Below are 13074 nucleotides of genomic sequence, written 5' to 3' on the forward strand. Positions count from 1 at the left end.
CGAGCTTTTGGGTGCTATTCCGAAGAATATTAACGGAGGTCGGATCGAGATGGGCTGGTTACGAGACACATTCCCGGATCCGGATGATGATTCAACCGAACTAGAAAGAATTCGATATGCTCGGGTATACATTCTTCAGATAATTGGAGGTTATCTGATGCCGGACTTGTCACGGAACCTCGTACATCTAAGATGGCTGCTGAAACTCGTTAATTTTAGAGTAGCCGATGAATTGAGTTGGGGGTCGGCCGTGTTGGCAATACTGTACCGGAAGATGTACGGGGCGACGCGACCCAATAAAGCAAAAATCAGAGGTTGTCTGTCACTACTGCAGTCATGGGCACGGTTTTGATTTCCATTTTTACGTCCTCGAGTGGACCACCCATAAACATTCCCACTCATAACGAGGTAAATTTTATCTACCGATTTTACAATTATTACGTAGATTTAAAATATAATAGTATGCTAAAAATTTATTTAATTAGGTGGAACCATCTGGCAAGTTAAGCTGGATTACCTATCTGTCTTAAAGATATACAGCTTCTATTAGACCAAAAGTCGAAAGCACAAGTAAGTATTAAATAAAATTGATATTTCAATTATGAGCTAGTCGATTGGTATTTAGTATTTAGTATTATGTATTATGTATATAACTAATATTTCCATCATCTTCATATAGTTTGAATGGACACCATACGAGGATCCGGCAATTCGGGCAGTAATTCCAGATGAGTACTTATAAAATCCAAACACTTGGCACGTGAAAGTCACGTTGGTCAACTATGCGATCGTGGAGATGCACCAGTCGGACAGATTATTACGGCAATTTGGATTCCGACAACTGATCCCCGTAGCACCTGAGGTGTTGGATGATCATCACAAAATTGACCGACGACAATTGCATACGGATTGGCCGAGATTCTGGCCACACTACATCTAGATGTGGGAAGATCGGTATGATTATATACCTACTCGGGAACCGATCATCGTTCCTAAGTTAGCGTACGTGCCAGAATACATGCTATGGTTTAGGATCCATGGCAAGCCGTATTTACTGTCGGCAGAGGAGAGGTAACGGCAATTACGTGTCCAAAGGGAACGACGTGGCCTTTTAAATCCAAGACGAAGGGATGACGACGCAAGTCCATCAACGAGGCCCAGACAATCACCCGACCCATCATCAGCGGCCATTCAATCACCAGGCCCAGCGAGAGCACCGACACAGTCACTTGACCCAGTATTTCAACAAACGATACCCACTGCACAGCCTTTTCAGATGATGTCAGGTGCGTATCCTAGCCCTTTTATGTGTCCTAACCCTTATATGTTTCCTTTTTCTAGTCCTATGGCAGGTTGGAGTCAATGGCCCGGTTCATCTCTATTTTTTGTTACACTGAGTAGACTGTCGATGTATATGCCAGCGTCACACGAGAGATCGCAAGAGGGGCCGTCAGAGAGCTCTTCTTTTTACCAATCGCCATCACCATATGGGTTTCAAACAGCTTCGCCGTTGGTTATGCAAACACCTTCACAGTCACTATTCTATCAAAGTGGCTCATCATCCCAACACTGACAACAAGATCCCTACCGGAGGAACCAGGATCTCCGCCGGAGCAACCACAACCCCCGCCGAAAGCTGGACGAAGGAGGAATCCAACGCGTAACTGTCGACGACTGCCATGTGGTACTGAATCCGGCGGGCACGAAGATTGATTTTTATTTTAATATATTTGTACAAACATTTTGAATAATTTGATATTATTTGATGTAATAAAATAGAAATTCTTCTATATTATTTCATGTACTAAAATAGAAATTTACTTTTACATTTTTAATATAATAGAAATTCTTTTAAATAAGGCAATATGTTGAATAAAGTAATTGTAATTTACTTTAATATTTTAATATAATCGAAATTCTTTACAATAACGTTCAACTATTAAGATTTGGGCATGATCGGCTTGTATGGACTGAGTTCCTACACCATCCGCACAACTTATGTTTACTGGCTGTTTCTCAGATATCCATATTGTTACGTATTCTAGTCAAGCAAGGTCGACCATTTGGCTTGCGACGTAAATATCTATCCAATAACAGCTTAAAGGGAGCAAGCGATACAGACGGTCACTTACGTTCATCTGGGACTGGTGGGAATACGTGTCTCTAGACGTTGTACATGTTTTCTAATTTGTAGACTTCATCGACATAGCTCATCGGATCCAGAAAGAGATTCTGACAAGCTGCAATTACATGAGCGCATGGATAACGAAGTACGTCAAAAATCCCACAGTCGCAAGTCCTATTTCACAAGTGTACCCGATATTGCCCGCCAATAACACCTTGGTGCAGTCTATCAAACTCTGTCACGCGAAACTATAAGTTGTCTCGGTCGTGATAGACTATATGCATGGTGTTCGCCCGCACCTTGGCCTTGTTAATTTCTTGCACTACCTTACTGCACTACACATGGCCTTCCTGCATCTGGCCTGCATAACTCCCTGCTCGCTTTGAAAATAGTGCCGCTAAATGAAAATATGTCTTTCACACAACCGATGTTATCGGTAGATGGCGCGTTCCTTTTAAAATGAAATTTATGCATTCAGCTAGGTTTGAGGTCATATAACCATATCGTAGGCCATCGTCGTATGCTTGTGCCCACTGTTCGAAAGGTATGTTGCAAAGGTAGTCCGCGCATTCACTTTTACTGCCAACATCTCATGAAAACGATCTTTATTTATTTCATACCCTGCCAATATAAGTTCATAGCGAATATTACATACCACTCTTTCAATTATAATAGATTAAAAATGACAAACAAAATTATATTAATTGAGACTAGATACCCATGTTGGTCACTTGTCGTCGTTCATTCTTAGATGGATATTGCCTATAGTAGTTGGAAACAACGTGCTTTAGGCAATACTGATGGTGTGTGAACTGCCATAAGTTTCCTTGTCGATCAATTGCAGCTAGTATGCAGGTGCCCCGATCCGAAATAACACAGATGTCAGGTTGGTGGTACACATGCCTTCTTAACCTAGATAGAAAGAAATTCCAGTCATCAGCTGACTCCCTCGGTGTTATTGCAAACGTAAGTGGAAGAATTCTCCTACTGCCATCCTGTGCCACTGCTACCAATAGCCGATGGGTATATCTACCGAACATAAAGGTACCGCCAATTTGTACCAATGGTTTGCAGTATGAAAATGCGTCTCGGCATTGCTTAAAGGTCCAAAACAGGCATTTGAACACTTGGCATCCACGTAGCAATCGGTCGTTGTAGTATGCATATTCGGTTTGAAGGTCCGTTATGCAAGCTAGGACGTATCTCTCTAGCACTTGACACCACTGTCATATTTCATTATATGAAGTGTCCCACTCACTATACATCTTCTCTAACGTCTTCTGCTAAGCTATCCAAGCCTTGCGGTAAGAGGGCATGTACCCCATTTGGCTACGAATATTGGCAATTAACACCGGCACTGAAGTCTTGGGATCTGCCTTCACCGTGGGCAGTATCAAGCTAGCTAACATAGCTGAATCCATATTGGGATGATCTTGTGAAATACCTATAAACGGAGTACATTAAATAATGCAACATTACATAATAACAGTATAATTCAGAAACCCTAAATATTGTACCTGCAGCACATGTATGTGGACCTTTGTACTTTTTAATCTCCCACAACCCTGTCCTTTTCCTTAACGAGGCGTAGATTTTCCATGAACATGTACCATCTTGCACTGCACACTTCGCCTCAAACTTATCAGTTTTGGACTTAATGACGTGGTAGTTAACGCCATTATTGATGCTATGTTATTTTAAAGCACCAATAAAACTATCCTTATTGAAAAACTAATTACCAACTTCAAATTCACCCGAATCCAGTACTAAACTTGTACGATCACGTAACCGGTGTGGTAGGTCTGGAAACTCCAACTCATCATCTGTAGACAGATCGACATTATGCATATGGGTTGGAAGTGAGTATGCCCTGAATTGTGGATCTTCTTCTTCATCTGAACCCCTTTAACATCTTCAGGTTCGGTTGGAATAGGCTACGGTTCAGAAAATAATCCAACTTCTGCACCATCGGGCCCGAGCTCTTGAGGTGGATCCACATCAGAGTCATCTTCTAACCCACCATCATCTACAACGTACGAGGTCCCCTCAACGGTGGACGTCGTAGGGAGTACGTCATCCCTTCTTCTGGGCGTTTCATAACGTCCTCAATTGGATGTAGGTTGCCAACCAGTAGAAGTTGATGCCGTTCCCCAGTACGTATTTCTAGCATCAAACATTGACCCACCGAGATGCATGTCCCATCCACCGATAGAGTGTCGTGCAGGGGTTGTGTATTCCACATTGCTACCAAACATGGGCTGCTCCTTGTTTTGTAACCCACTAACCGAGTGTCGGGCAGAGGTAGCGTATACCTCTCGAACACTACTCGCAAGTGCATCATTTGGCGATGTAAATTGTACATATAACTCAATATACGGTGCTCCACTAGCAAGATGAGTCTGCACCATTGCTTCCAAGTTATGAGTACATTTTATGTCGAACGAGTCATATGTCACCAGATCAACAGAAGAACAAAATCGATACGTAATAGACAGAACTTTCATTGGCATCATTCCAAATATTTTACGCCTAATTCTTTTACGAAGTTCTGTCAAATTTATGTTCTGGTTAAAAACCAGTCGCACTGTATTCTCCGACAAAAAAAACACCGTTCTCAGTGTGGCAAACCTCACCATCATAGTAAATAACAGCACTAATACGTTCACTCATCTTCAATTTCTATCCTTCTTAGCCTCTCTAAATTTTTTTTGCTATAAGTAACTTATGCAATCTGAGGGAAAATTTTTCCTTATTTATAACCTCAGGCCATGCGCCACTGTAGCAAAAGCGCGTCCACGTGGGAGCTTCTTTCAATACTTCTGCTGACAAAGCATCCTGCTTAAAGCGTTTTTGACACTGTTTACTCAGAAACGTCTACTCGAAATTTTTTTTCAGGAGCTACTGTAGCAAAAGCGTGTCCACGTGAAAGCTTTTTTTAGTACTTCTGCTGACAAAGCATCCTGCTTAAAGCATTTCTGATACTGTTTACTCAGAAACGTCTACTCGACATTATTTTCTCAGGAGCCACTGTAGCAAAAGCGCGTCCACGTAGGAGCTTCTTTAAATTAACAAATAATTTAATTATGTAACCGTAAACCCCAAACCCTAATTTATTTGAGTTTTTACTTAAAAACCCTAAACACTAAACCCTAAACTAATTTATTATAAATTTATAATTAATTTACTAAAGTAATTGGGCAAAACACTAAAAAAGCCCAATTTTTTAAAAATTTACCGAAATGGGCCCGATAATAAAAAATCTTAAACCCTAATTTATTTAATTTTTCCTTAAAAACCTTTAACTCTAAATCCTAATCTAATTTTTAAATTTTTTAATTATATTACTCAAGTAACCCTAAACCCTAATTTAATTGATTTTTTCTTAAAAAATAATAAACACGAAAACTAATCTAATTTTGAAAATTTTTTAATTAATTTAATTGACAGACCCTAAACCCTAATCCTTTATTTATTTAATTTTTTTAAACCCTAAACTTAAAAATACCAAAACCCTAACCCTAACCCTAAACCAATAACCCAAAAACCCTACCAGGAGACACGGGCAAAACGCGTCCTTGAGGAAGCGTTTTGCCTACTTGGACATCAAGCGCGTCCTTGAGGCGGCGATTTTTGTCCACGTAGGCAAAACGCTTCCTCAGGGACGCGTTTTCCTGCCACGTCCCCTGACATCGCGCTGACGTAAACGCGCTTTTGGGGAAATAGGGTCATTTCGGTAAATAATTATTTACTGGGCTCATTTCGGTAAATATTTTAAAAATTGGGTTTTTATATGTAATTTGCCCCATTTGGAAGTTGCAATTATGTTTTAATATTACTTTTATTGTTATTAAATTGTTCTTAATTTTCTTTATTATACTTTGACATTTTTGGAAGTTACTTTTATTGTTATTAAATTGTTGTTAATTTGGTGTTTTAATGAATTATATAAGATTAGTTTAGTGTTCTTAACTAAATAAAGGTGATGGGTGTTTTATTGTGTATTCTCATTTAATAAATTAATATCTCTCACTAATCCATTCAATTAATTTTGCATGTTATATCTGTCAACTTTTTTTTATTGTTTTTTAATTCTAACTTTTTTCTTTTTTTTCTTTTAAATAAATATTTCTTTAAAAATATTAATTCTTATTTTATCTATATTTTATATATTTCCAGCTTCTAAGGGAGTCTATAGGGGTAAATTACACTTTTTATTAAGCCTTTTAATTGAATTTTTTTTTCATTTTTCTAATATTTGTCCACCCTTATTAATGTTTACTTTTTTTATCAATATTTAAATGTTACTTATAACAATTAAAATTTTGGATATGAATTTATATTTTTTTTCACACCCTTTTTTTTAGTAAATAAAGAAAGTTTGGATAACTTTTAATTATAATTTTGGGTTAATGTATATAAAAGTATGTAAATTTAATAATTTATATCTACTTGATATTTATATATTTTTAAAACCTAATTAATACCTAAATTTGACAACCTTAAGGCAACTTGGTACTTTTGTTAGGAACTTGACTAACACTATTAAATATGCTAACGTGACACTAACAACTAATAGCATAGTGACATGTGGCAACCTTACATTTTGATACGTGACAAATAAAATTTTAAAATAAAATGTTTAGATTTTTTTTAAAATATATATATTTTTAGTTTTGGCATGTGTCAAATTGTGAGGCTATCATGTCACATTGCCATTAATTGTTAGTGTCATGTCAGCGTATTTAGTAGCGTTAGTCAGTTACCTAAAAATGGTACCAACTTGTCTTATGATTGACAAATTTAGGTACAAGTTAGATTAAAATGAAATTAAGGTATAAAGTAAATATAAAATACCAAGTTCAAGTATCTTAATATATATTAACCCTATAATTTTTTACATTTTATTACTTTTTCCAAAATTTGGCAGTTATAATAAATATTTTTATTATGTTATTTTTAAAATTTATTATTACATTTTATTTTTATTATTTTATTATTTATTTCTTATAACGTTTTAATTCATTTGGAAGTTGCAATCATGTTTTAATATTGCTTTTATTGTTAATTTTATTTATTATACTTTGATTCTTTGAAAGTTACATTTTTTCTTTTTCTTTTTTTTATATACTGCTCTTTAGTTTTTCTTGGCACTTTTTCTTCTTCTTTTAGAATGGTAACATTGCATTGATTAAATTTTTCTTCTTTTTTTTGTGATTTTTTTAATATTTACACAAATTGTGATTATTAGATGAGACCCGTCTGGAAAACTACACAATAATTTGTCCCACTTTCAATTTAATAACACTTTAATTGCTAATATTAGTTAATATAAATTGAATAGCAATATATTAATTGACTTATTTGTTATTTTGTTTAAGTGAATTGTTAGTCCAAATACCACAATTCCAAGTGATTTTGCTATTCTGTTTTGACCTTAATTTTCAATAATGCCTTGCTCCAACAGTTAAATTTTTGAATTTTAATGTATTTAATATTAAAATTGTTTTTGCAAAAATCATAAAAAAAAGATAAAATTAAAATATAAAAACAAGAAGCTCTAGAGAACATAATTTTAAGACATTTGAACATATGAAATAATAAAACTGCAAAGGCTTATTGATATTAGCCAATTCCACTAAATTCTTTCAATTATTAAGTAATTATTCGCTGTAACTGTAAGGGCCTAGAATCGATCAAATCTGAATACGGGAGATAGGGATATATATTGAAAAGTGCAGAAAAGAAGAAAGTATGAGCAAACATAAAGCATTCAACAAAAGGTATTTTAAGATTCAAAGGACACTGAGTTACACATGACAACCAACACACAACAAAAGTACACAAACTAAGGATTCTTTTAACCTTTTTATTATTATAACCAAGTTCTTTCTACTTCACAAAGCCCATTGCATCCTTCAAACGCATTTGGCTCGGATTTTAGCCTTGCAGACCAATAATACCTACATCATTTACAACTTACTAATCAACAATAATATATCTAATCATCAATTGTAGCTATGATATTCCACAAAATTATTGAACATGTGATTGAGATAGATAATTTACCGCAAGCTACTCTGCCGCCAGCATTTCCTGTGCTTTTGCTGAGCTCATGGCCGCCTGCACATATAATAGCACTGTTACAAAATATGACTCTAACTTCCAAATCCATTTCATAGTTTGCGGTAGATGCTTGATTACAAACATCCAATGAGGAAGAGCAAAGGGGTATACTGTTCCTAGCATAAGCAAAGGTCATAAAGGAATAAAACAATTTAATCGGAGTCAGAATTTTGAACTATTATTACCCTTGCCAAGGTCATCGGGATCTGCATGGACAACTACAGCTCTTCCGATAATGGAGTTTGGGCCTGTGAGTGGAATCTACAAGATACGGAACAACAGATTTTAGCAATGGACTTAAGTCGGTCCACAGCATAACCGGAAACACAAGAGAAAGAAATCAAAAGAAAGCACAAAGGACTAATAAGTAGCTGAACAAACCTGTTTGTCGGTGATGGAGAAGCTAGCACAGCCTGGATCAAACAAACAAAATTGGAAAAAAAAAAAACATACTACTGAAAAAACGTGAAACGGAACAAGGAAATCGAATGTTAAACTGCTAAAACTGCTGAAATCTTATGGTCGTTGATGGAAAGCAAATATTCATACCATCATCACCAACAGTGACATTTCCTAGATCACCAGCATGGCGGTTCTCATCTTCGGGAGCACCATGCTCTTTGCCAGCAGGATTAAAATGGGGTCCTGCAAACAGATTAACCTCAAGGTCAAAATCCAAAAAACAAATACACAGAAGCCAAGAGAAACCAACAAAACCAACTTCTAGACGTTTACCAGTTGACATGCACCCGTTAGTTATGTCCCCAAGGGCATGAACATGGAAGCCATGGAGTCCGGCCTTAAGACCAGAAAGGTTCCCAGTCACGGTAGTTGGACCTAAAAAAAGGAAAGAACAGATTAAATAACTTCAACATGAAACATAGAAACAAAGAAAACAGAGAGATCCTATCGGAGTTGTGATTTACCATCTCCTTCTTGGGAGAAGAAAACAGTTCCGCTAACACCTTCATTGCTGCTAAGGACGGCAACGGCTTTCACCATTTTGGTATGTGATCTATAAATTTTCACCAAATACGTTAATTTCTCCCACTAAAAACACTATGTTTTAAGCACAATTCTTGAATCACATAACAGCAAAGAAGAAGAATACTCGTCTCAAGTAAGATTAACATTTTTCTTAGAAAGTGAAAAGATAATCTATAATTTTCAAAATTAGAAAAAGAAAATCCAGCTTCTTTCTTCAGCACAGAATCTAGTTCAAGACATACATACATGTATATTAAATAATTTACCTTTTTTTTCCTTTTAGCTTTCGTCAATCAACATAAGAGAAAATGAATTGATAGTCATCAAGATCAAGCTTAACTTAAGCAGGAAAAATTGGGAAAAAAAATCGAACAAGCAAGCAAAATCTAGGCAAGAAAAACAAGAAATCGAGAGTAGACCTTGAATAAAAGCTAGTATTGGAAGAAATGTAGATCAAAAGTCAAAATACCTCTTTGTTTGGTATGTACCGAAAAAGAAAAGGTAAATGAAAGAGAGATTCAAGCCTTTAAAACCCTAGAAATTGAATGGACATAAAAAGCCAAAGAAAGGAAAAGGATCTAACCTCAGAGCCCCCCTTTGCTGAATGTAGAAGAGAACAAGGAAAACAGAAGTGAGAAATGAGCGTGGTGTGTCTAGCAGTTAAATCAAACTTATAGAATAAGGGGTGGAAATCGTGGAATCACTGAAAACTGAGAGAAGCTTCTAGTAACGTACAACCTTCACCACTTCACCAACCCCCTTAGGGTACAACGGTAATTGTGCTATATGATTTAAACTATTATAAACTTTGTTTAAAATTATATTTTCAGCACTCAACTTTTGAAAATTACATAATAATCATTAATGTTATTAAATTATTACATATTTGTCACTTAACTGTTAACTTCCGTTAAAAAAGTAACTTACACCTTAATTCAAATGGTTAATAGCTAATCTAAATTAAAATTATTTTGATAGTTTTAAAATTTTCTTAACAATAATTGTAAAAAAATTAAAAAATCTTAAAAATAAATAATTCATATAAAAATAAATTGACACAAGCAAAAAAAAAAAATGTTAACTAATTTTTTCACATCCAATCTTATAACAAATCAGTTTTTGAACTTTTACAAAACAAATAAATAAATACCCATTCACTTTGATACTACTCGTTTTTCATTTGCTTTGTTGTTTTACACTTTTTTCATTTTTATTTTTCTTTGCCCTTTTCTTTTTCTTTTCATGCAAATCGGTGTTGGTTTCGCTCTTCCCAAATTATTAAAAATAATATATATTATTTATAGCTAAAAGTAAACTATTGACTTGAAATTTGAGGGAAAAATGGTGAGTTTTGGAGAAGAAGAAAACATTTTGTATTATAATTTAAAAAACTAAAAATTACTCAAAAATCCAATCAATCCAGTAATTAAATAATGGTGGGTTGAGAAAGAAGTAGGATACTTCATATTATAAACTAAAAGAAAAAAATCTCAAATTTCAAAAAGTTAAAACTTATCAAAGAACTTAAACAATATAATAAAACCTTTTGCTCTTCTTTTTTAACTTTTATTCCATTATTTTTGTTTTTTCATAATTATCAGGAAAATCTTGTAAAAAGGTCGTTGATGGTAAAAGTTTTTATGATTCTCAAGAATGAAAGCAATGTTGCAAGCTTCGATTTTGTATCTTGAAAACTTGAGCAGTAATAATCGATTTAATAGTGGAATTTGACTCTTGCATTGAGATGTATTTTACAAAGGCTAGGTAAAGCAACATGAAGTTGTTGATGTGATTGAAGGTGTTCATCAATGATGGAAAATAAATGGAATTTAATTTAAATTTTTTAGTTTTTTTTATATAATAAAAAATTGCAAGAAAAGTAAGTTTAAAAAATTTAGTTTTAATTTTAAGAATTTTTAGATTTATACATATTTAAATATTTTATATTTTAAAAAATTATGAGCTTTTAAAATTATTTTTATATATTTTAAATATTTTTTAGTCTAAGATTTTTTTAATTATTTTACAATTATTGTTAAGAAAATTTTAAAAATATCAAAATAACCTTTTTAACTATAGCAGGAACCAGAGTAGCTATTAACCCAGACAAAAATGTAACAATTTGATAATGTTAATGACTATTATGTAACTTTTGAAAGTTGAGTGACGAAAATGTAATTCTAGACAAAGTTTAGGGCCAGTTGATGTAGTTTACCCTTTTTATATTTATATTATTATTTAAGTTGTTATATGAGATGGTTTTATGAGTTTTTTTTTATTTATAAAAATTTGGTTTTTAGGAGTTAAATTGATGCCAATTTAGCTGAAAATTTATGAAAAGGTTAAACTTTTTAAATAATAGCAAATTATAGTGATAGTTGTGCAATTATTAATAATATTTTTTAGTTATTTACATATAAAAAATTACAAAATTATTATTTAACTAAATTTGAATAAAAGTACTATAGATGTCCATATATTAAGAGTTAGATTATATTTTATCATCTATACTAAAAAAATGAGCAAGATAATCCTTCTACATTAGATCAAAATGTAAATTGGACATTTTTGTTAAAAAGTTTGTTCATTTATACTGTTAAAACTGGTGCGACTAACAAAATAATCGGACAGTAATATATGACATGCCATAGGTACCTCAATGATACTTTTACAGTTAGATTTATCGTTTTTTTGATCGTCGAAGATAATATAATAACTTTTCAAATTGGTTTAACAACAAATTCAAACTTATGTCAATTTGATTTTATTTTAAAAATTTAACCGTTAATCCTGATTATAAAAAAATTCACACACATCTTTCTTCTTTCTATTTCTTTCTTCCTTTGCAAAACGAAACAAAGCTGCTTTTCTCAAGGCACATTGTTATGATGGGGGAGATGGCCATAAAACCGGTGTTAGTAAACAAAGCAACATTTTGAAGTGGCTCCATTCCAACCCACCACACAGGTGACAGAGTTGAAAGCTGTTGCCAGCACTATATTCTTTACCCAACACCACAACATATCATTGAAAAATAACCCAGTGGATGAATTGAGAGTCAAGAACTGGAGCCGGCAAACTAACCTTGTATATCTATTTTTATGTCTGTTCGTTTAATTTGAAATCATTAAAAAAATTATCCCAAATATAATTAAGAATATCGTTTGACACAAACTAATGAGCACGTAATAAGAACTATCCGAGCAAGATATATGTACGTATCCAATGAAATATATATTATTTTTTCAAAAAACTTCATTATTATTTTTATTTCTTTCACTCACATACTAAATATGTGATAGGATTGATTTATATATAAAGTTGATTGCATCCAACATTTTCAAACTTTGACTAGGATTCTAAATTGCGAATCTCACAATGTTTTAATTGAGGTATGGAGATTTTAAATTGATGAGGAATTGAAGTCAGGAATGGCATACAAGGTTTGAAGTCGGCGGCTTGACCAACAGTGGTCTCCTGTAATGCTTTTCAATGCATCAGATGCAAAAGTAGGGAACTGCAAGCAATCCAATTGCTCATTTACAATTCAGCTTGTCTCCCTTCTTATTAGCTTTCTTCCATCCCACACTCTGTTTCCATTCCCATGCATGGCATAATAAGCTTTGACAATTGATCCATTCATGGAAGTTTGCCTAAATCCTTGTACTTTTAGTCTTTATTACTTTACTTTTTGGCTCTTGTAATCATATCACTTGAAATCTTCAAGCTCCTTAAGTACGTCTATTTTATGTCTATGAACTCAACCGCATCTTTTCAAGATTAGAGATAATTGAAATTACCAACATCAAACATTTTGATATAAGAAATCAATGAGGGAA

General features: G+C 33.8%; 1 protein-coding gene across 3 annotated transcripts; it reads right to left on the reverse strand.

The window, feature by feature from the left end:
- Positions 1–7894: 7894 nt before the first annotated feature.
- On the reverse strand, positions 7895–10004 carry LOC107937143 (superoxide dismutase [Cu-Zn]). Of its 3 annotated transcripts, none has more exons than XM_041109207.1 (8): positions 9819–10004; positions 9175–9263; positions 8984–9085; positions 8798–8893; positions 8630–8661; positions 8434–8509; positions 8192–8245; positions 7895–8085 (listed from the first exon to the last, which is right to left on the reverse strand). In XM_041109207.1, exons 2-8 carry the CDS (start codon positions 9248–9250, stop codon positions 8063–8065), a joined length of 459 nt encoding a protein of 152 aa, XP_040965141.1. In that variant the 5' UTR covers positions 9251–9263; positions 9819–10004; the 3' UTR covers positions 7895–8062. The 3 variants fall into 3 exon arrangements, with proteins under 3 accessions (XP_040965141.1, XP_040965143.1, XP_040965142.1); XM_041109209.1 differs by lacking the exon at positions 9819–10004 and adding an exon at positions 9705–9745; XM_041109208.1 differs by lacking the exon at positions 9819–10004 and adding an exon at positions 9502–9518.
- Positions 10005–13074: the final 3070 nt, after the last annotated feature.

This window comes from Gossypium hirsutum, chromosome D13 (genome assembly GCF_007990345.1).
Source record: "Gossypium hirsutum isolate 1008001.06 chromosome D13, Gossypium_hirsutum_v2.1, whole genome shotgun sequence".
Taxonomy (NCBI): domain Eukaryota; kingdom Viridiplantae; phylum Streptophyta; class Magnoliopsida; order Malvales; family Malvaceae; genus Gossypium; species Gossypium hirsutum.

Coding starts and splice junctions, on each gene's coding strand:
- LOC107937143 (XM_041109207.1), bottom strand. CDS start 9,250: ATGGTGAAAGCCGTTGCCGTCCTTAGCAGCAATGAAGGTGTTAGCGGA. Junction 8,510..8,629: donor TCTCCATCACCGACAAACAG/GTTTGTTCAGCT, acceptor CGTATCTTGTAG/ATTCCACTCACAGGCCCAAA. Junction 8,086..8,191: donor TGGCGGCAGAGTAGCTTGCG/GTAAATTATCTA, acceptor TAAATGATGTAG/GTATTATTGGTCTGCAAGGC.